The sequence below is a fragment of the Haemaphysalis longicornis genome, unplaced genomic scaffold (genome assembly GCF_048455015.1).
Source record: "Haemaphysalis longicornis isolate Haplotype H1 unplaced genomic scaffold, Haemaphysalis longicornis Haplotype H1 scaffold_3, whole genome shotgun sequence".
NCBI lineage: Eukaryota > Metazoa > Arthropoda > Arachnida > Ixodida > Ixodidae > Haemaphysalis > Haemaphysalis longicornis.
In genome coordinates this window covers 113,541,539-113,565,546 of record NW_027526335.1, presented here as the reverse complement: position 1 = coordinate 113,565,546, position 24,008 = coordinate 113,541,539, and the positions used below count along the sequence as shown (strand labels likewise).

The window sequence follows — 24,008 nt, the reverse complement described above, 5'->3', positions numbered from 1 at the left end:
AGGGCACTATGAGTCTCTCTTGTAAGTATGCCTGTGTCAAATCTTGGAGACTGCCACAGATCCAGCCACTCCACTATTTCCAACAAAAGCTCCTCACTCTTGAGTGCCCTTGTTGCACATCTTCACATTGACAATGCCCACCTCTTTGGGCTGAGGTTTACCAGTGGCTATGCACAAGATAAGTAGAATTGAATGCATGCCATTTCAGATTTTCTTTAGTTGTGCGTGAAACATAAATTACTTGCTGTGCCAGTACTAAATGCCAGGAAACATAAAACACAGGAGTTGCATCCATAATATGCAAACTTCACCAAAAAGAACAAACGTCTTGTGCAATGGCAACCAGGGGGGCACATCTTGTCGAAGCAGGTACATGGCGTTTCTCTTGGTGCGCCCTTGGTTAGCAACTTGGTCTTGATGTCAAGCTTCGACGTGCACATGGCATTACCACAGTCAGAGACTGTTCCTGTTGTGGTGCTGACAGGCTGAGCATTGTGAACGGCCGTTATGGGAAGTGCGGGAAGTCCAGAAAATATAGTGGGTGTGGGGAATTTGTGTACCATAATATGCAAACTTCACCAAAAAGAACAAACGTCTTGTGCAATGGCAACCAGGGGGGCACATCTTGTCGAAGCAGGTACATGGCGTTTCTCTTGGTGCGCCCTTGGTTAGCAACTTGGTCTTGATGTCAAGCTTCGACGTGCACATGGCATTACCACAGTCAGAGACTGTTCCTGTTGTGGTGCTGACAGGCTGAGCATTGTGAACGGCCGTTATGGGAAGTGCGGGAAGTCCAGAAAGTATAGTGGGTGTGGGGAATTTGTGTACCATAATGTGCAAACTTCACCAAAAAGAACAAACGTCTTGTGCAATGGCAACCAGGGGGGCACATCTTGTGGAAGCAGGTACATGGCGTTTCTCTTGGTGCGCCCTTGGTTAGCAACTTGGTCTTGATGTCAAGCTTCGACGTGCACATGGCATTACCACAGTCAGAGACTGTTCCTGTTGTGGTGCTGACAGGCTGAGCATTGTGAACGGCCGTTATGGGAAGTGCGGGGAGTCCAGAAAATATAGTGGGTGTGGGGAATTTGTGTACCATAATATGCCATCTTCACCAAAAAGAACAAACGTCTTGTGCAATGGCAACCAGGGGGGCACATCTTGTCGAAGCAGGTACATGGCGTTTCTCTTGGTGCGCCCTTGGTTAGCAACTTGGTCTTGATGTCAAGCTTCGACGTGCACATGGCATTACCACAGTCAGAGACTGTTCCTGTTGTGGTGCTGACAGGCTGAGCATTGTGAACGGCCGTTATGGGAAGTGCGGGAAGTCCAGAAAATATAGTGGGTGTGGGGAATTTGTGTACCATAATATGCAAACTTCACCAAAAAGAACAAACGTCTTGTGCAATGGCAACCAGGGGGGCACATCTTGTCGAAGCAGGTACATGGCGTTTCTCTTGGTGCGCCCTTGGTTAGCAACTTGGTCTTGATGTCAAGCTTCGACGTGCACATGGCATTACCACAGTCAGAGACTGTTCCTGTTGTGGTGCTGACAGGCTGAGCATTGTGAACGGCCGTTATGGGAAGTGCGGGAAGTCCAGAAAATATAGTGGGTGTGGGGAATTTGTGTACCATAATATGCAAACTTCACCAAAAAGAACAAACGTCTTGTGCAATGGCAACCAGGGGGGCACATCTTGTCGAAGCAGGTACATGGCGTTTCTCTTGGTGCGCCCTTGGTTAGCAACTTGGTCTTGATGTCAAGCTTCGACGTGCACATGGCATTACCACAGTCAGAGACTGTTCCTGTTGTGGTGCTGACAGGCTGAGCATTGTGAACGGCCGTTATGGGAAGTGCGGGAAGTCCAGAAAATATAGTGGGAGAGGGAATTTGTGTACCATAATAAGCAAACTTCACCACATAGAACGAATGTCTTGTGCAATGGCAACCAGGGGCACATCTTGTCGAAGCAGGTACATGGCGTTTCTCTTGGTGCGCCCTTGGTTAGCAACTTGGTCTTGATGTCAAGCTTCGACGTGCACATGGCATTACCACAGTCAGAGACTGTTCCTGTTGTGGTGCTGACAGGCTGAGCATTGGGAACGGCCGTTATGGGAAGTGCGGGAAGTCCAGAAAATATAGTGGGTGTGGGGAATCTGTGTACCATAATATGCAAACTTCACCAAAAAGAACAAACGTCTTGTGCAATGGCAACCAGGGGGGCACATCTTGTCGAAGCAGGTACATGGCGTTTCTCTTGGTGCGCCCTTGGTTAGCAACTTGGTCTTGATGTCAAGCTTCGACGTGCACATGGCATTACCACAGTCAGAGACTGTTCCTGTTGTGGTGCTGACAGGCTGAGCATTGTGAACGGCCGTTATGGGAAGTGCGGGAAGTCCAGAAAATATAGTGGGTGTGGGGAATTTGTGTACCATAATGTGCAAACTTCACCAAAAAGAACAAACGTCTTGTGCAATGGCAACCAGGGGGGCACATCTTGTCGAAGCAGGTACATGGCGTTTCTCTTGGTGCGCCCTTGGTTAGCAACTTGGTCTTGATGTCAAGCTTCGACGTGCACATGGCATTACCACAGTCAGAGACTGTTCCTGTTGTGGTGCTGACAGGCTGAGCATTGTGAACGGCCATTATGGGAAGTGCGGGGAGTCCAGAAAATATAGTGGGTGTGGGGAATTTGTGTACCATAATATGCAAACTTCACCAAAAAGAACAAACGTCTTGTGCAATGGCAACCAGGGGGGCACATCTTGTCGAAGCAGGTACATGGCGTTTCTCTTGGTGCGCCCTTGGTTAGCAACTTGGTCTTGATGTCAAGCTTCGACGTGCACATGGCATTACCACAGTCAGAGACTGTTCCTGTTGTGGTGCTGACAGGCTGAGCATTGTGAACGGCCGTTATGGGAAGTGCGGGAAGTCCAGAAAATATAGTGGGTGTGGGGAATTTGTGTACCATAATATGCAAACTTCACCACATAGAACGAATGTCTTGTGCAATGGCAACCAGGGGCACATCTTGTCGAAGCAGGTACATGGCGTTTCTCTTGGTGCGCCCTTGGTTAGCAACTTGGTCTTGATGTCAAGCTTCGACGTGCACATGGCATTACCACAGTCAGAGACTGTTCCTGTTGTGGTGCTGACAGGCTGAGCATTGTGAACGGCCGTTATGGGAAGTGCGGGAAGTCCAGAAAATATAGTGGGTGTGGGGAATTTGTGTACCATAATATGCAAACTTCACCAAAAAGAACAAACGTCTTGTGCAATGGCAACCAGGGGGGCACATCTTGTCGAAGCAGGTACATGGCGTTTCTCTTGGTGCGCCCTTGGTTAGCAACTTGGTCTTGATGTCAAGCTTCGACGTGCACATGGCATTACCACAGTCAGAGACTGTTCCTGTTGTGGTGCTGACAGGCTGAGCATTGTGAACGGCCGTTATGGGAAGTGCGGGAAGTCCAGAAAATATAGTGGGTGTGGGGAATTTGTGTACCATAATGTGCAAACTTCACCAAAAAGAACAAACGTCTTGTGCAATGGCAACCAGGGGGGCACATCTTGTCGAAGCAGGTACATGGCGTTTCTCTTGGTGCGCCCTTGGTTAGCAACTTGGTCTTGATGTCAAGCTTCGACGTGCACATGGCATTACCACAGTCAGAGACTGTTCCTGTTGTGGTGCTGACAGGCTGAGCATTGTGAACGGCCGTTATGGGAAGTGCGGGAAGCCCAGAAAATATAGTGGGTGTGGGGAATTTGTGTACCATAATATGCAAACTTCACCAAAAAGAACAAACGTCTTGTGCAATGGCAACCAGGGGGGCACATCTTGTCGAAGCAGGTACATGGCGTTTCTCTTGGTGCGCCCTTGGTTAGCAACTTGGTCTTGATGTCAAGCTTCGACGTGCACATGGCATTACCACAGTCAGAGACTGTTCCTGTTGTGGTGCTGACAGGCTGAGCATTGTGAACGGCCGTTATGGGAAGTGCGGGAAGTCCAGAAAATATAGTGGGAGAGGGAATTTGTGTACCATAATAAGCAAACTTCACCACATAGAACGAATGTCTTGTGCAATGGCAACCAGGGGCACATCTTGTCGAAGCAGGTACATGGCGTTTCTCTTGGTGCGCCCTTGGTTAGCAACTTGGTCTTGATGTCAAGCTTCGACGTGCACATGGCATTACCACAGTCAGAGACTGTTCCTGTTGTGGTGCTGACAGGCTGAGCATTGGGAACGGCCGTTATGGGAAGTGCGGGAAGTCCAGAAAATATAGTGGGTGTGGGGAATTTGTGTACCATAATATGCAAACTTCACCAAAAAGAACAAACGTCTTGTGCAATGGCAACCAGGGGGGCACATCTTGTCGAAGCAGGTACATGGCGTTTCTCTTGGTGCGCCCTTGGTTAGCAACTTGGTCTTGATGTCAAGCTTCGACGTGCACATGGCATTACCACAGTCAGAGACTGTTCCTGTTGTGGTGCTGACAGGCTGAGCATTGGGAACGGCCGTTATGGGAAGTGCGGGAAGTCCAGAAAATATAGTGGGTGTGGGGAATTTGTGTACCATAATATGCAAACTTCACCAAAAAGAACAAACGTCTTGTGCAATGGCAACCAGGGGGGCACATCTTGTCGAAGCAGGTACATGGCGTTTCTCTTGGTGCGCCCTTGGTTAGCAACTTGGTCTTGATGTCAAGCTTCGACGTGCACATGGCATTACCACAGTCAGAGACTGTTCCTGTTGTGGTGCTGACAGGCTGAGCATTGTGAACGGCCGTTATGGGAAGTGCGGGAAGTCCAGAAAATATAGTGGGTGTGGGGAATTTGTGTACCATAATATGCAAACTTCACCAAAAAGAACAAACGTCTTGTGCAATGGCAACCAGGGGGGCACATCTTGTCGAAGCAGGTACATGGCGTTTCTCTTGGTGCGCCCTTGGTTAGCAACTTGGTCTTGATGTCAAGCTTCGACGTGCACATGGCATTACCACAGTCAGAGACTGTTCCTGTTGTGGTGCTGACAGGCTGAGCATTGTGAACGGCCGTTATGGGAAGTGCGGGGAGTCCAGAAAATATAGTGGGAGAGGGAATTTGTGTACCATAATAAGCAAACTTCACCACATAGAACGAATGTCTTGTGCAATGGCAACCAGGGGCACATCTTGTCGAAGCAGGTACATGGCGTTTCTCTTGGTGCGCCCTTGGTTAGCAACTTGGTCTTGATGTCAAGCTTCGACGTGCACATGGCATTACCACAGTCAGAGACTGTTCCTGTTGTGGTGCTGACAGGCTGAGCATTGGGAACGGCCGTTATGGGAAGTGCGGGAAGTCCAGAAAATATAGTGGGTGTGGGGAATTTTGTACCATAATATGCAAACTTCATCACATAGAACAAATGTCTTGTGCAATGGCAACCAGGGGCTCATCTTGTTGAAGCAGGTGTCGCAGGTGACGAGGGGGCCGCAGCTTCCCACTCATCTGCATCTCCAGCACATTGTGGATTTTAGTGAAACATCAATAATTTCACGGTGAATAGTTATGGTTGTAATTTTGAAGTCATCAAGGCTGGAAGCTTTACTTCGGCAATGTTTTCCTCCGAAACACCCACACAACCTCGACATCTTCACTTACACCGACCACCCGGCTGCCGGGTTGGCACTGCGTCACCTGGTACCAGCAGGCATTGTTGCGGAAAATGAACTACCTTCTGTTGGTGTCCACAAACTAGAGCCTTTCGTGGTCCGTGAAACCGTCGGAGGCGAGGCTCTTTCCCCACCAGAGGGGGGCGCGGCTCCCCACTCAGCTGCATCTCCAGCACATTGCGGATTTTAGTGAAACATCAATAATTTTACGGTGAATAGTTAGTTGTAATTTTAAAGTCATAAAGGCTGGAAGCCGCATCTTCATTAATGTTTTCCTCCGAAACACCCACAACCTCGGCACGAGAAAGCTTCTGGAAGGGCTTTAGAGACGCTCAAGCGACAAGTTGAAGAAGGCAGATAGATAGCCTTTGCGGGGTTCGTATTAAGACCTGTATTCAGTTAAAATTCGAGGCCGAGATACTTTATTGGTTGATCAGAACCCACTGCGGGCACGGGCATGGTGTGTGGGAGGTGTTACAGTCCACCCTAGGTGTCAGATCTTGTGCAGTGTAACCGTGAGTTGAAAAGCAGCCAAAGGGAGTGAATTCAGTGGCAAGTGAGAGGTGCATTTTTTTTTCGGAGCAAAATGAAGGAGCTGTATACAGCAGTGCTTACAGTGCATGTTACAAACTCGTGGGAGTTGCACCTGCTAGCACCACAGATATCTCTCGGCACGCTAGGAGCCACATGGTGTTTAGAAAGGTTCACGTCTAGTTTAGACCGAGGTGTACTCAGTCTCAAATCTTCCGCTGCTTGGTTGTGACAGCCCTGGCACGTTTTTTACACCTTTGTGGAGCAGAAGTGGAGCCCAGACGACCAAACCTAGGCCCTGGTTGCATAAACCATGTTCCATTTTTCACCCACCAAGGTGTTGCACCTGTTCCTTGCGTGAAGCTGGGTTGGAAGAGCACCCTCGGTTTACTTGTAGTGCTTACGTGTTTAAGGCTTGTTGCGGGCTATGTGGCCGAACTGGCTTAATTTCGAGGATTTTTTCTGGCCATTTAAAATGACAAAAATCTGCAGTCCAGAGAGCATCTGTGGGAGTGAGGAAAATGAGGTTCATGTTTTGTTTTCTTGGCAGCCATAGTGCGCCTCAGTTACGAAAAAAGTTGGTGTTTTACTGTATTATTTGAAAATGGGGTCGAGCACAACCATAGGTGGACCCCATAAAAATTTACCTCATAAAAATTTTTACAAAGTTCACCCATATTTTTAGGGGCAGAAGGTCCTTGCTAAAAGATACTACCAGTGCACAAAAACATAGATGAGAAGGGGAAGGGACAAACAAAGCGCTGTATTCTTAGCTGAAGGTCTATTGGTTTATTGGAAAAAACAAACTTGTGTACAGAAAATGCAACTACCCAGTTAACTTTTGAAGGTGGATCGGTCGCCGATGTCGCCGATCAATGATCCGATGAAACGACGATTGCTGGCTTGTTGGCCAACGGCACATGGCCGATGACGGTCTACTCCAAGCAAACTCAAAATGTACAATATGTACACTGTATTTACAGTACGTATTTACAACGTTCAAGGCTCATATCACATACAAGAAGTCGGGCAAGGCCCGCGTCGAGCGGGGCTTTGTGCTCTTCTCTCCTCTCTCATTCTTCCTGTCTCCCAGAAACATCAAACTCCTCGGTTTTACAACTAATACCCCTGCTACACTGGGGTCCAAATGTCATTTGAACCAAATGTCATTTGACTCAAATGGGTTGCTTCAAATGCCATTCAGAATCCGCCCTGCTACACTACAATTTCGATGGCATTTGAAAGCTTTCACAACTGTTCGCTGTGCTGTAGTGGCGCTGTTGTTGCCCCGTTCCGTTTTCGTACACTAATACAACAATCAAACTTAGGAGCAGTCCGAGGCAGTAAAATGATATCAAATTAGAAGAGACACCAGTTTTGACTCTAAATATGGCTGTCTTGCGTTGTTTTTGTTTGTGTTTTTTGCAACTGACCCACTGGTTTTGAGAGTATGAAAATTAAATATGTTGATTTCGTATTTTAAGTAAATAAACAGTGAACAAAGTTTCACAAACAACAATATTTTGTTAGTTTTACGTACGGAAGTATTATATTTTTTATTGCCGATCGAAGACGCCGCGTCCGAGAGTGCTGGAAATGGCATTTGGAATCTTAAATGTCTCTCTCGGTGCTCATTTGGCTCAAATGTCATTTGAGCCAAATGGCATTTAAAGACCTAGTGTAGCAGCACAACTTGGCATTTGAGCCAAATGACATTTGGTTCAAATGACATTTAGACCCCAGTGTAGCAGGGGTATAAAACTCTGCCCACAACAGGGACTTCACAACTTGAGAGTGAGGATGGCTCGTTGATTAGCCCACTCATTGATTAGCCCACTAGGCCACTGATTGGCCACCGTGACAAAGCTAGGTGGGTTCAAAAAAGTCACGTGACCCAGCTCTCTCACTCATACAGAAACCCGAAGGTATTCTGCAAAGCACAAACATAACAGAAATGAAAACCAACCAACTAAAAGCAGACCTAACGACTGGAATCAGCTCTCGGGCGGCACGTCTCAAAGTATTGCTATACTGTGCACGCCTATGTTTGTGCTCCGCACCGCCAGAATTCCTTTCCTTTGTAAACACGTTGAGCGCCTAACAAAGCCTGGTCGCCTACCCATTGACGCATCCCTGCGCCGAGTCGCCAGGTTCAGACGTGTGATGAACTGAAACTTTGCCCAGTAACTTCGAGCAGTGCAACTGTCACAAACAACGTCTGGTGACCTCTTCCTATGTTTGACTCAAGGTTTGATCCCTTGACTGACCTTCAGCTCCCATCCGTTCGGGCTTTCTCATGGCGGTAATTGTGGTCGTTAAAATTTCAACGGTCTGCCTCCGCTGGCTTCCCATACGAATGCAAGGAAATCCTCCTTCGAAAGCTGACATCGCTTTCAGCTATTATTGGGTGACCGACGCATTTGTATGCGTCGTTTGTACGCGTCGTCTCTGGCTCGCTCGTCGGGTGAACACAAAAGCGCGGTATATAACAAAGAGCCCCTGCGGTTTCTTCTTATGCATCTCTCGCCCAAGTCCGCTCGGCCGGCGTGAAAACAAACACCATTCAGGTAAACAAGCTAACCCAAGCGAAAGATATCTAGTTGCCGAGCGGTTTTAATTAATAAGTGAGGGGCCTGAACTTAACATACCCCATTTGCCATTTTGGTAATGTACGTCTTTGTTTGATCTTGCTGACATGTCATCGTCATCTTATTCCTCATTGATATTGTCAAGGCCCAAGAGTAAGTTGTCCTCGGTGCCGTAGAGCGCATTTAAGATGCAGCACTTCTGAACCCTGTCTGGATCAGGACCTGATCCAGACAGGGTTCTTGTCTTATCTTGTCTTATCAGGGTTCTTATCTTGTCCTGATGCTTAGGACAAGATAACAGGATAATATTTGTTCGTGCCAGTATTTGCTGCACATTAAAGGCAAGCCTGTACGCTTCTCTGGTCAGCTCGGCAGAGGCAATGGCTGGTGTTAGGTGTAAATGGACCAGGCTTTCTGCTGAACTGAAAAAGGAAATACGCCACTTCAAAAGTGAGATTCCTTCAGCATCTGTCCCGTAATGCGTGCGTTTTTGACCTTGATTTGTTATTATGGACAACTCACATTATGGATGACTTTTCCGGGAAACAGAGGTGTCTATGTTGAAACATGACGGTACAAATAAGATGAAACTGTTCTTGCATATGGCCAGAAGCTAAATAGCAGCAGTTACATAACTAGTGCAGACATCATTGGAATGGCATCAATGCTTTGCTTTCTTCAGCATTTTCGAGTACGCCAAGCTGTTGGAGTGTCTGCCAGGGCTTCCAATCGTTTGCTAGTTCTGTGCAGCACATCGTTTACTAAGCTCATGCCATCACCGCTGGGGTGCCTGCTGTATGTACTACTACACGGCTGCATTTGCCGTGGGAGGATGCAGTGAGCGGTTTCCGTTACTGTGAGTGGCAAGCGCTCCGTGCCTCTGTGGAGCACTTGGTGATCACTTCGTTGAGTGGTGGCGATGAACACCATGTTTGGGTTGTCGCCAGTAGCTTCCTTCTGATAGCTAAGATGTTTATTGAGATTGGGTTGTTGGTGATAAGCCACATTGGTGCGCTCGTTGGTGCCCACTATCAAGCCTTTGCCCTTTTCCCATGCTTACCAGGAGAGGGGTCGCTGCGCTCACGACGAGTCAAAATCTTTAATCGACCAGTCTCTGCATTTCGGCCGTTCAAACAGCACATGTTAACGGCATTTCATGCAAGTGAGCTTGGCTAATACCAAAGAGGCAGTGTGTCAAACAGGGCTCCACCTGTGCAGTGACGATATCCGCATTGACATTTGCAGCACCTGTCTAATTGTTGTGTTGGATACACCAGTAACACACCAAGCACTTGTCCGTGCTAAGGTCGTTTTGTATGCTTTAGAGCGACTTTAGTTTGCTCATAAGTGCAGTGAACTAGAAGAGGCATAGGCGCTGTAGGCTATAGACTGCGTATGAAGGTGTTTCATCTGCACGACTGGATTAGATGATGTACAAACTGCAGGTTGAAAATGTGTCCGTTATTTTCTGCCATAGTTAGCAAAACTAGCAAATTTTGCGCTTAGTCAGGCATTTTGCCAACAGAGTTAGTCAATATTAACTTATATATCACAATGATGACTTATATATCACAAAACACGTGTACTTGTATATCGCAGCATAGCTGGTCGCCCAATCAGTTGCGAAACTCCCCATAGGCCCTACATATCGAAAACCACTCATGCTTGGCCTCCTCGTGCTGCTGGCACTTGTGCAAGCACGGGGCAAGTTTACTGCCCTGTCACCTGTCGGCAGAAAGTGGAAGTATTACTGAAATGCTTGTGGCTGCTGCCTTGTCATAAAAAAAGCATTGAAGAAACATAAGTAAACATCGCCTAATATAACCTTTCCTAATTTTAAAAGCAAGCTTTATTTTTGTAAGTTGCGTTATTATGTTCGCCGAAGTCCAGTTTTTGTCCCCTAGGTGTTGCACCAATACTTGCCCCTCCTTAGCTTCAACGAAGCATGGGTGCTTGTGCCGCCCACATTCTGGAGCAGAGTTTTGCATTTGGTGTACATTGAAGAACCCTGTTTTGGCGCAGCTGTGGCTGCACCCCCGAGTAGTTAGCTGACCAGCCGGGGCCCGTGTGGTGCTTGCAGCATGGCAGCGGCAGACGAGGCCCTCCTGTCGGTGGCTCCGCAGCACTTCAAGCTGGGCCTGTCTCACATGCGCAACCCAAATGTCTCATCGGTGGTGGCGGGTGGCGTCAAGGGCAGCAGTGACACTGGGGAGCCCCCCACCGGCTCCCTCATGGCCTTGGCAACTCTGGACGGTGGGTGGTCCACCAAGGTGCACACTTGCCTCTCCTAAAGAACGAAGAAAACTTGGTGCAAACTAGACGTGGATGAAGAAGACAAGACACGACAGATACAGGCGCCTGTATCTGTATCGTTCGTATCTTGTCTTCTTCGTCCACGTCTAGTTTGCACCACAATTTCTTCTTTCTTTAGTATGTACCAGCTAGCTCAGCAACAAGTTTTGTTAAATCGCTCCTCCTCATCTGCATGCACGAGCACATAACAACAAAGTCACTTGGCAATCTGTGGCAAGGTTGGCAAAGTTTGGGAGTAGTTTGAATGGGGTCCTCGCTGCGTAGATCTGACAATGTTGTGGGTACTTTGCGAATCAAAATCGTGTACGTTTACACAAAAGCTGTGAAGCAGAGGTCCGGTAGAGCACTATTTCTCCTTGAGGGTTCAGTGAGAGCAGTCCCAACATGTCGAAGCCTATTGGGGTTTCTGTCAGGGGTGGCTAGTTTTTGGCCATGTGCAGTTTTTCCTTTTTGTTATCACTTGGTAATGCAACACACCAGACAGCATGGGTGGAAATGGGGAAGGGCACTTAGCAGTCTGTCCAGCTTTCCTGCACCTGCTTGTACGTGCTGTGGCTCTAGGGGATTCATTTCAGGTAATTCTTCTCAGGGTCAGTCAGTGTGGTGGTCCTCTTTTTCTGGGCGTTCCACTGCCCCATGGTTTCCATTCTGTAGTCGGGGCGCACTTCCAGATGTCTTCGCAAAATCCTCATTTCGTCGAGAGAAGCAGTTACAGCATCTTGTTTGGCCAATGCAGCAGATATAGCTGGATTTCAGCATAAAGAGTGCGTAGGGCGTAAGTGCTTGTTGTTTTTCACCTGACTTTTTTTCACAAAGTGGGCTGCAAACGCACCACAAGTTCTGGACAGCCCTTGAAATGTCACCGGCTACAAGCTATGATGTTTTAAGGATAAGATACGACGGAGGGAAGCTTGCAAGGGGTGTCGTCCTCTGCCTGAACTCAAGGGGGACCCACCTCCCCAATGGTTTACGTTGCTGCGCTGCATTAGTGCGCTGTTGTGTGCAGGGACGCTGATGCTGGTAGATGGGGACAACATCCTGTGGTCCCTGCAAGTGGACCACCAGCTGTTTGCGCTCAGCAAGATGGACATTGTGGTAAGCGGTCTCCCTTCTTCCACAGGGCCTCAGCCGCTCCTTCCAGCTGTGATCAGGAGTGACTGGACCAATGTTCCCGCTTGTATTGTTGGGCTTCTTTTAGAGGATCTGGGTGTCGGGATAGCTGAGAAGGAATAGTGACGACCAAACGGTGGGCATTTATTTTGTTGAATGTTCCACATTCCCTGGCCTTGCTTTATTTGGGACAGCAGTGTAATGTGCATGAGGTCGCAACAGCTGTTATTGGTCAGTGAGTGTTGACACCTCTGCTATTAGAGGCCTACACATTGAAAGAGCAAAAAAATCAGAATGTAGGAGGCTTGTTGGTACGACAGCCATCCTTACCCATGTGTAGCATAGGCGATGCAAGTAACTTTATGGGTGGTTGCCCATGGAAGAGTGAAACAGACGGCATTTTGCACGTTGTGCAGTGTGTTCATTTCCACTAGGTTATAATTTTGAATGTGCTGTATGCGAGATGTATCATTCAGTAGATGGTTTCATATTACTTGTGCTAATTGTGCACTATCTCATTCCCGGCAATGGTTGAGTGCCTAGATTGTAGGGCTTCATTTCGTTTCGGATGCATCTGTTTTAAAAACAGTGCTATGCATTTTAGAACCTGATAAATTCTGCAGCTGCACTGTTCCCTTATGAAAGTCACTGTTCAAGAAGCACTTGTCTTTAGTACAATTTACTTCTAACAAACATGCTCCTGTTTGGTTTTATTTTTGCGTTTTGCTGACTTTTACTGAGGTTGCCCCAAGCAGCAGTAAGCCCTGACCTGATATCAGGACAGTTAAATTGCAGCATGAGGCCTTGCTAGTGTGGCTAGAGGACACAAGTTCGCATTGGGACCCCTTGTGTTGTTTGCAGTGCGATAACTTCGTTCTCCAATGAATCTCTCTCCCTGGTCGCAGGGTGATGGGCGAGACGAAGTGATAGCGTGTGCCTGGGATGGCCAGACGTACATTGTCAACAAGGAGCGGCAGTCCGTGCGCTTTCAGTTTGACGAGGCTGTCTGCACGTTCACCGCCGGTAAGCCATGGGTCTTCTCAGCAAGATTTTACACTGGGCCTTATGGCACTTGCAACCTAGGCTAATGGGCAACGGTCAGATTGTGTTTAGTGCTTTAAAAGCATGCGCGGCATGGTTATGGCATCTTCATGCAGCATAGCTGGTATTGACGGTGATAAGCCACGGGTGGTGGAATCAGTGTTGCCAACTGTGGTGTACTATGGCGATTTTTGGAGCTATCCTGTTGTGAGCTGTAGCTCTGCAGCTGGGGATGGTATTCATTGTCAGAAAAATCGAGCCAGTAAAGATGAGAGAAAAATTTACTGATTACACCAAAATATTAGAATTGCTGAGGTTGCAGAGAGCTCGCTGGGCACATGCAACTTGCATTGCAAGGTGTGCCAATCGGTAGACTCCCTGCACCAAGTAGAAGAAAATTGCAAAAAAAGGAGCTAAGTTTTCACACAAGTTGCTCCGCACAAGAGAAAACAATGTAACTTGATATGCCCTTAGGAACTTGCAGCTCATAAACCTCTCATTTTATTGTTATTTTTTTTCAGTCACATGGGCCCCTTGCTCATCATCATCAGTAGGGGATGTCTTTGCAGCATTTGGCAGTATTTTTTATTAGGCTCCTGCACTAAAATTGCTGCTCTCATTAGCAGGTCACTATGTTAACTATCTTGGTTCACTATCTTGGTGCAGCTCTGCTTCGGGTAGCCAAACCTGCCTGTGAAGGCACCAACAGCACTGCTCGATGCTGCAGTCACTGTCACTTAATGGGCTTAAAACTTTGCAATGTGGCTATTATACCTGTGCCCCGCTTTGCTCTCTCTCCAATTCGTTAGTGTGAATGCTAGCTCGTTTTTAAAAGGGGAGGGGGCTTGAGCACTGACAGTAATGTGCTAAAGCACTTGCTCATCAAAGCGTCATACCGAGTTTGTACAGTAACTGCTTGTTCATGACCCGCCGCGGTGGCTCAGTGGCTAAGGCATTGTGCTGCTGCTGAGCACGAGGTCGCGGGTTCGATTCCCGGCCGCGGCGGCCGCTTTTATGATGGAGGCGAAAAGCAAAAATGCCCGTGTGCACGAGATTTCAGCGCATGTTAAAGATCCGCAGGTGGTCAAAACTTAATCCGGAGCCCTCCACTATGGCGCGCCTCATTGCCTGCGTTGCGTTGGCGCGTTAAAACCCTACAATCAATCAATCAACTGCTTGTTCATCACAAACACCCTGCGTTTTGTTCTCAATGGCATAGGGAGGTCCTCTGCAGTGCAAACTAGTTTGTTTAGTAGCTGCTCTCCACTCAGCTTACATATCTGAGGCCTTCGTTGCAGCCTCCATTACAATGAGCAGGTTCACCACCGTAGGGTGTGACCAATGTACCTCTGCAAGCTGGTTGCCTAGTACCGCTGTGTCGGTCACCCTGCAGGCTAGCTGTTTTCTGCCACTGCGCAGGCGACCTGACGCTGAGTCCTGGCCAGACCCTGCCCTGCCTGGTGTACGGGACGTTCAACAACCGCATTGTCGTCTACTGCAACATCACCTTCCCCAACATGGCCACCCAGTCGCTGCTTGACAACCCCGAGCTCGAGGCCAAAATCGAGGCCCTTGCACCTGGTCGGTACCCGGTTTCCCCCACATAAGTCTGGCTGATAATGATTGTGATGGTAAAGGGCTGCTAGCTAGGAGCAGGTAGAGAAATTGGTTGGTGTGACCATTGATATCATTCACCATGTGATGCATCTAGCAGAAATGGGGCTGCACAGTTTGTCGTCATATGAGGAGTACTGATAGGGATGTTGGGTGGCTTTCGTGTGTGCGTAACAAAACCTGTTGAGCATGCATGGGAGTGCATGCGTGGCCTTGGATGTTGTTATCAACAGCAGCTGCTAGAGCAAAATTATCAGCTCCAGCACGTAACTGACTGTACAGTAATTGCCCTGAGGTGCAGTGTTGTTAGCTGGGCAGCCTAGCACAGCAGTGGAGAGCAGGTGTTTGATGTTGGTCTCTCTCCCCACGGAAGCTCGAACACAGTAGAATCTCGATGATACTGTCACGAAGTCAAAGACGTAACAGTTGTCTTCAAGGAAAACAAGTTTATTGGAGCGAACTTGTGCTCCCCTAGAAACTCAAACAATACACAGGCGGCGAAGCAGCAGTCAAAAAAGTGACGTGTGCAGGCGAGCTCCGGCAATTCGAATGCCGCGGCGTCTGCTCTGCAGGCTTTTATCTTTCGGCGCAAGTGTTTCTGTAACCGTTGATTTACATCCAGAACATTGTAGATCAAAGGAGACTATTCTGGGCTAGTGACGTTAGGGCGAAACAGTCTGCTTATCTGAAGGAGATAGTCCGTGCGGCATAAAAATAAAGAATGGAAGACGCGCTTCGCTTGGGACACAGATAACAGAGCCGAGTGTGGCCGGGCAGTAAACAAACAATAAATAAACAAACCCATACATGGTTCGCGGCAATACAAATACTCGTATCATCCAAAATTTGTATGAACCAACACGGACCAAAAAATTAAGTGCTAAAAAGGTTTTCATTTTATTTCTTTTCTTACTTTCGTGTGAAGAAATCTGTGATGGTTTTCTGCCTTTTTTTACCGTCCATGTCGCTGGGCAACCCTTTCTGGAGCGCGTAAAACTTCCCACTCGTCTCCTCACTCGCGGTGTGGAAGCTCACTACACAGTGAAGGCGGGAACCGCATGGTGCATTTTTGCACGCGATTCGTGCACGTCGGCGTTACGCGTGCGATTTTTTTTCACACTTGCGTCGACAATTCTGCGCTTGTGGCAGCTTCTGCCTCCGTTAAAAGCTGCCGCAGGCATGCGTTGCCCTAGAATCGCGCCCACGGAATCGTGCTAGAATCGTGCCCGACGTGCTACGCGCGCGGCAGTGGGAGGAGCCTGACGACTTGCTCCAATGGGGAGGCGCGCACCTCATGGCGGCAGTTTCTAAGGGCTCGAGGCAGCCAGCTTTCTCCGCCGGAGATGTTAAGGCTTACTTACCACCCTGGCAGATATTTCATGGGCGCTTTCACTAGCGGCGCGGATTACATTTTCTAGTACCATTTTCGCCCTCATTATCAGCTCCTTTACCTCACAAGCAACTTCGTGTGCGCCTTGAGCAGCATTTTAAAGAGTGGTTAGAAGCGTTCGCTCGAGCTCCCCACACCACTTCGTGGCCGAAGCCGCCGCCGTGTTGCAGCCGCTGGCCGCGCCGCGCGGAGCATGCGGGTGGTTCTGCGGCGACGTCATTTTTGCAAGCAGAAAACAACAGCCCAGCCGTTCCTGGAGAAAGTGCAACAAATAGGAGAGAGAGAGCCTGCACGTCGCTGTCGCTTGCTTGGCAGCTGGGCACCTCGCCGGCTCGTTCGTATCATCCGCCGGGCCGTGCTGGTCCTTTCGTAACAGCCGAAATTTTGCCCATTGCAAATAATGCAATTTCGCCGGGACTTCTCAGAAATCCGTATCATCCCGAAATTCGTATCACCCAGAATCGTATCATCGAGATTAGATTCCACTGTAGATACATATTTGGTGCCATGTGTGGCAGTTCAGTGAGAGGAAGGGTAGCTACCCTACATGCACCGAGGACTGTCCACAGAAGTCTTGCTACCCTTTTCTTGTGTTGAGTGCATGTTAGCAACTATCTGTTGGTGGGGTGGGACGCAGTAATCAAACATCGTGCGCACGCAGTGTGAAATGTTTTTTTTTCTTTCCTGTGACAAGAAATTGATGTAGGGGTTTTAACTTCGAAAAAACATGTGCAGGTGTGGATCGGCGGAAGTTGCTCCAGTGGTGCCTTTACGGGGCTCAGCCATTCCTTAATGATCTAGGTATGTATGTGCTTTCACCGCCAGACTCCTGAGCCCAGCCCACAAAGCACATTTTTTGGAGGGAGGGGGGCGGGGGGGGGGGGGGGGGGGGAGTGAAAGTTCAGGAATGCAAGTACGTGCACTCTGCTTTTCCCTTGCAATGGGGAACTTTTGTTTTTCCCGAGCATAGTTCAGCAGCATCCAAAAATTTGCGTGGGCCTAAAAACTCAAAAGAAAATTACTTGTTGTGAAATGAAAAAAGCAAATTTTGCAGTGTAGTGAATTGGAAAACAGTAGTGTCTATTTGCCAAACAGAAAGTGCCGCCCTCTAAATCCCAGCCAAATTAGTGCTGACATTTCACAGTCAATCATTAGGTTCTTCTTCTTCTTCTTTTTTTTTTTGCTTTAGACTGCTTAGCATTTCTTAACTTAGCCACGAGGGCATAGAAACAAGATTTTGTGCAAGTCGGGATTTAACTTTCTTGCAACCACTATTTCTTGAGCAGGCAGCAGTAAAAGACAGCCAGTGGTTCGCTTTGAGCCTTGGACCGTTGTGATGGTGTCGTTCCTGGTTGCTTCACAGGCTACCATGGAGAAGCGGAGGAAGATTGCTGTGATGAAGGCAAGGAGGCGAATGAACCAGTCAAGCTGCAGGCCGTTTGAGATGCTGGCTTTGGTGGCACTCGTTGTGTGATGTCAAAGGCAGCTTTTGTCACTCTGTTGCGAAGGTGCGAAGACCTCTTTGCCGAGGAAGCAACGTTATCTCTTTGCGGTCATCACAGTGGCTTCTTGTTAAGGAGTTTTACTGGTTTCAGAATCTGACAGTGAGTGTTGCGAGTGCAAAGTTAGGAGGCACACTGCCACTAGGAAAAAGAGCAAGCTGAGTTTAATGCAGTCAAACTTTGCTGCAACGAAATTCATGGGGACCGCAAAAAATTTTGTTGAAGGGAAAATTTCTTTGTTGCGGGAAAAACTGTAAATAAGGGAAAAACGACCTTCAAATCTCTCTGGGCCCAGTTTATTTCCAGAACTTCCAAAAAATCACTCATTTTTGTTTGCTTCCTCTTTCGTGCCAGCAGTGGCAGAACGTGTTTCTCCCACTCGGTGAGAAGTGGCATGGCAATATCTCTGTCGTGGGCCACGTGGGACCACGTGCGACTTTATCATCGTCAGACGAATCGGCGGCAGCGGCGTGAGCACTCCTGAGGATTTCTTGTCATTGAACTCATTGTATACTATCACATCCACGTCAGCGTCCATAAAGTCATGCAGGTCGATGCTGTCGGGCAGAATGCTGGATTCCCGGAGTGTTGTCCATGCTGCGACTGTCGCTGCGGCTCCCCCCCTTGTCCAGAGCACTCTTCGTTGGCAGCAGTGTCGCTGGGACCAGCTAGGGTCAGTTCTCCGTGCCGAGACCCCGCATACGCAAAGCAGTTCTTGATAATGTCACGTCCCGTTGACATCCATGCGGCGGCCAACATTTGCACTGCCATGAATAAATCGACTTTGGTGTCGCGCCCATGCTCAGTGTTAAGAAGAATGTGCCGTATCAGCCTGGATCGGTAGCCATGCTTCAGGCAGTTGATCGTGCCTTGATCCAAAGGCTGGATAAGGGACGTGCAGTTTGGCGGAAAAAGTTTAAGCGCGACGTTTGTCAGTGTGACATTACCGTCTGCACAATGCGCAGAACAATTATCCACAAGCAAACAAGCATTCTGGCCTTGCCTTTTCATTTCCTTGTTAAATGCGACCAGCCATTCGGTGAAAATAGCACGTCATCCACGAACGGCTATTCGCAATGTATTTGACTGGCAGGCTTCGCGCGCCTTTAAACCAGCGCGGTTTTGCACTTTTGCTGATGACTGGAAGGCCCGGGCCACTTGTCGGACCCGTCCAAATTTGCACAGAGTGAAACGGTGACACGCTTTTTGCTCTGCTTGCCTCTGTGGCACTGCTTTCCTTAGAAATCAAGCGTCTTCGCAGGCAGCATTTCGTAGAAAACCCGGTTTCGTCCGCATTGTACACCAGATGCGGCGTACTTTTCTAAGATGTTTGCGGCGTTGGTCGCGATCCACAAGGACACACTGTCGAAGTCTACAAAAGCAGACTCGCCGCTCAACTCGACGATATCGTGGCACTCCTTGAAGCGGTTTAACCTTCCAGCGCTAGCCACCTATGCCTAAAAGGCAGGCGTAGTTGAGGGCCTTCTGCTGGATTGTAGTGCCGCTGATTGGGATTTTCTTTGCCTTTGTCTTGCGAAGCCAGGTATAAACGGCCTTAGCAAGGTCTCCATAAGAGGGCTGGGTCGTTCTCTTGCGTTACGCAGACGTGCCTGACGTGCCGTTGAGATGGTCGCTTCGGACTCAGAATGGTCGACAAAGAGCTTGGAGAGATACTGCACTCTTCGGTAATGCTTCCTTTTTTTCTCCCTGTTGCTGCCGCGGCAATGATTTGAGCTTTCTGCTCCAATGAAACAAACTTCCGTTTCTTGGTTTGTGGCGCGGCCATTAGCTCGCTATCAACAACAAAAAAAAAAAAAACACCAAACAAGCTCTGGTCCAAGCTCCTGCAGTGAGGTACGCACGCGTCAATGATCAAGCAAAGCGAGGACTAACGCGTTGCACAAAAATACCCAGAAAGATTGCTTGAGCCAATAGCCAATATGCGTGTGGATTCGGCTAAGCTTTGGCTCCAGTCGAGGTTGCTTATCGCAAGCTTGGGGGCTGTTGCATAATGCTGTGTCGCATGATCATCAACAGCAAAATGGCGTCCCCCTTGGTTTTTCGGCATTTCAGCCATCAGGAACCGGGGTATAATGTTGCTTCTATAATCGTCATCATCGGAGGCTATTCAAGCAAGTTTCCACGACCTCTGATCAAGTTGATCAAGTGACTTAATTGTGCCGCGTGAAAATTTTGTTGAACCGGAAGAACAATGAAAAAGTGGTTCGTTGCAGAGGGAGTTGTGATATATTGGAGTGTACGAAACGTGGTCGGGGAACCAAAAACACTTCGTTAAAGTTGAAATTTCGTTGTGGCAAAGTTTGATCATTGTAAATTGCATATTCCGTTGTGGAGCCTAATTTTCAGGGGTTTCAGGAATTGTGAGCAATGTGGATAGAAAAATATTTGGCTTGCAAATAACTTAGGCAGCCTGCCAGTATGTTTCAAATTAGTAATTAAGCACCTCTGCCCAGTTTAGGTATCATTTAGGTACTATCGCGTGGTCTCCTTGTGGGTGATCAAAATTATTTATGCTCTAATAAAGCATTGCCACACTTTTGAATCCACGTTTGTCTCTTTATTTATGCTTTACACTATTACTTACTCTTTTGTTTCAGGGATTTTGAAGTACATTAGAGTTATAGGTCAAAGTTAATAGTAATGCTCGACAACGAGTTACGTTGCCTTTAGTTCAACAGATGTTGCCCAAAACAACCCATACCGATTAGAACCTGTTCTAATTGAACCAATACTTGAAACTCACTTCTTATTCAACATGTCCAATGTGCTCCCGTTCCCAAAACGGCCTTCCTGGTTGAGCGCATCCTGTTTCAACCAGTCACTCCCAAAGCCCCCCTCATTTGAACCAGTATCGTTTCAGCCCGTTCTAATGCCTGAGAATGCATGTTAGCGCTTTTGAAAGTGTTCCCTCAAATGTGCATCCACAGAATGGTCCAAGCACTACTGTAAAACCCTGACTTCTAGGCAGCAATTCATTGCGAATCGCTTTATGGCATTATTTGTGTGCAGCACATATTTGTGGCCGATAAAGGTTTGCGAATGCCTGAAGCTAGTTGAGAGCTTCAGCTTGGCATGTTACAGTGTCACCGTACCTTGTCCATTGTACCGTGTTATCATTGCACATGTACTGGAGATTCTTTTTGTGGAGCGAGGCAGAAAACGTTTTAGCACCCCATTTGCAGTTTCCGTATTCTGGTGTAGTCGCCAGAATGCAAGTAGCGACGTCTGACAAATAAGTCTAAAAGCAAATGACTCAAAACTTTGCTGCCCAGAACTGCTTGCTTACTTCTTAAAGCTTTAATCTCATACTTTTTAAATCAGACATTCACAATACAGTAACTTTCTTACAAAATAATTGTAGACATCCCCCGTACCGCTTCAAAAACACGTCTGTGCCACCATCTAGTGGGCACAGTTAACATCAAATACGTAAACCAGAATTCGTGCCTACGCTAAATTTTTCGGCATGAAATGAGTAAAATATGTAGTAATAATTACAGCATAACCTACAATACTTTTTCCAGCACAATTGTGGAGGCGCAAAAGTGCTTTACAAGCTCAGAAACTTGGCTAAACTATTGTGAGGCAGGCGAGGCTTAGTGCGAGCAGGGCAGCCATTTTGCTCGCCAACTGGAATGAATGACAGTGCTACCTTCTTTCTGATAAGCGACTTATCCTGTATGTGGTTTGGAGGCTGTCTCTCTGCACTGCAGCTCACACTCCCTTAAACTAAAAATGGCACCCATGATGTATGGCATCTGGGAACAGTTGGCACACCCACAATCAGTGCTTGAACAAAGTCTTAAAAAAGTGTCAGGATTTCGAAATGCGATGCCAGTAGCAGTAGCAGTGAACACGTTTCTCAAATGCTCAAACGTATCGATCTACTAGACAAGAAGTAGACTGTGGGTAGACTTCTGGTGGGTTTCCGACCACACATGGCATGGACTGTCGGTAGTAGGGGTCCCGCGAAGCTAAGGTAGGCAAACTAGGCGTCGAATGGAAAGCAACAGACTAGAGCTAACCGAAGCACCTACATAGACAGCTGAAAACATAGAAAAAGGCGATTTAAGGGGAAACAATAGAGCAACCAGTTTCGTTAGAAACAAAAATAAACCCTCTAAGTGGAAAGCAAACAGGAAAAACAAATGCAAGAAATATTTAATCAGCTACATAAATAATCAGGGCGGCGGAGCGCCTGGTAAGTGGGTGGAAATTCAAAACCAACTTGAACTCGTGCAGCCCGGGGGGGGCGGGGGGGGGGGGTAGCGCAGTATGCTACCCCCGAGTGCTGCCACCAACCCGGTGCACCTGTTGGATCCTGCAAAGAAAGAACCGGTGGAGGTCCCTTACATGGAGCCTTTCACTCCCTGTGCTACTGCTGCGTGGAAGAATACCAGCACTACAGCCCTCACTGCCTCCATATCTACGATCTGAGTGTGGGAAATAAACGTATCTTCCATATTTGTACGAGTTGTGCAAACGCCAAGGGAATAGCCCACAAGTGCAAATCCATTCTCCTCTAGCATGTGTGATTCGCGAGGGAGAAAAAAAAAATGGAAAATTGCAAACGAGAGAGAAAACATTCGTGCGTGTTTCTTTTTCTGTTTTTTTTTTCATATTTTTACGGGCTATGCACAAGCCGGGGAATAGCCCAACACTATAAAACCATTTTCCTCTAGCCCGCATGCTTCTCGAGGGGAAAAAAAATTGCTAAGGTGGCTAGGGTGAGGGTGACTCGTGCTTTTCGGCAGCTGCATCATGCAGCCGCCGAAAGTTGCTCCGAGCCTTAGGAGGTGTTCGTGTTCAGACCATTTCTCCAATGATCTGGAACATTTAAAATAGAGCGGAATAAAATCCAAATTTCGGAGAATTGGATATTTACAAGACAAACTCCATAAAACATCGAAATTTCGCTAAACAATAAACCTCAAAACACACCCTCCGAGTTTTACCAAAAATAATATGCGAACACCCGGAGCCCTAGATATCGACAAAGATAAAAGGAAGACGACAAGCTCAGAGAGCAGAGGAAGCATCAAATTTTCTGCGCGATTTCTGGCTCTTTGTACGTTTTTCCAAAATTTCATCACGCATATGTCCAACAGGCCATCAACATTTGCTCGCAGAAGGCGATATTCATACAGGGGAAGAAGCTATTCTTTTTTCGTGTATTGCCAAATCATCAATTACGGTGTCGTGAACAATAGGCTTTATGCGTACAGGTTTTAAATCTCCTTGGTACAGACACAGAAGATTGTAATTCCCAGTTGCAATGATTTAAGATATCAACGTTGAATCGGTGCACCAAATACCAGTAGGGACGCTTTGAACGCGAGCATATATCTCGCTTGCGCTTGAAATATTGCCTGATTTTGGTGCAGGTGTCCGAACCTAAACGAGAGCGAACGTTGCCCAATTTGGCGCTTTCTCGCCCAATATGGTAACCCTGGCTGCATGCAATATTTTTTTAATACTTTGGGGCTCTATGCATGGCATGCTGTAATTTTTATGACTAAAATTGGTGCAAAAACCAATACTACTCCAAAGTGACGAACAGTTGAAAGCAAACTTGGCATATTGCTGCGAACAAAACGTTTATAAAAATTGCTGTGGTTTAGCTTTGGTTAACCCTAGTTAATAGCGAACGCTTCACTGCCGTGGCTAGGCCCATTGTCGAGGTGTGGTTTCGCAGTGATATAGAGACGTGCTTGCATGAACACACTGCTTATTCATCATCATTTTTCGCCTCACGGCGTTGTTAAGCCTCGCCGCTGTACGAGCCACCACAGCTGGATGTTCGTCTTCCTCTATCGCACATGGCTCTGCGCCTTACGTGGCCTTCTGGCCTTCCTTTGTGGCACGCTTATCGCTGCGGCGGTGGCCTCCTCGCCTTCCTTCACCAAATGGGGAGAGGGTCAGCGCACGTATCCGTTCCCTCACCCATCTCTACCCTGTCGCCTATCTTTCCCCGCCATCGTGCCGCTGCTCCGTGCAGGGTGCTCCGCCAGGTGGTGACACGGGTCCCGCGCACGGCTTCGTTCCCTCCTCGCCTACCTCTGGGCAGAAGGGTTGCAATTAAGCTGTGCTAGTTGGAAAGACATTCTTTGATGAAGCCAGCGCGAACAAATACAAAGGAAGTGGAACACAAGTTGTATCAACGTGCTTTTGAGAGAGCATGAATTGTCATTAAAGGGCCCCCAATCATCCCATCCTTCACTTTGTACTAAGTGCAGCGGATGTAAACA

The 24,008-nt window shown here is 47.8% G+C and overlaps 1 protein-coding gene across 2 annotated transcripts in view; it reads left to right on the top strand.

Annotated features, from left to right (window-relative positions):
* The window catches only part of LOC144175018 (KICSTOR complex protein ITFG2-like), an 89,938-nt gene extending 69,636 nt beyond the window's left edge, over positions 1–20,302 (top strand). For both annotated transcript variants that reach the window (XM_077704028.1, XM_077704027.1), the window contains exons 9-14: positions 10,850–11,022; positions 12,089–12,177; positions 13,098–13,215; positions 14,653–14,814; positions 16,973–17,038; positions 17,601–20,302. In XM_077704028.1, coding sequence (XP_077560154.1) covers positions 10,850–11,022; positions 12,089–12,177; positions 13,098–13,215; positions 14,653–14,814; positions 16,973–17,038; positions 17,601–17,680 — 688 coding nt within the window. In that variant the 3' untranslated portion in view covers positions 17,681–20,302. The remainder of the gene's footprint in view (positions 1–10,849; positions 11,023–12,088; positions 12,178–13,097; positions 13,216–14,652; positions 14,815–16,972; positions 17,039–17,600) is intronic.
* The last annotated feature ends 3,706 nt before the right edge of the window (positions 20,303–24,008 follow it).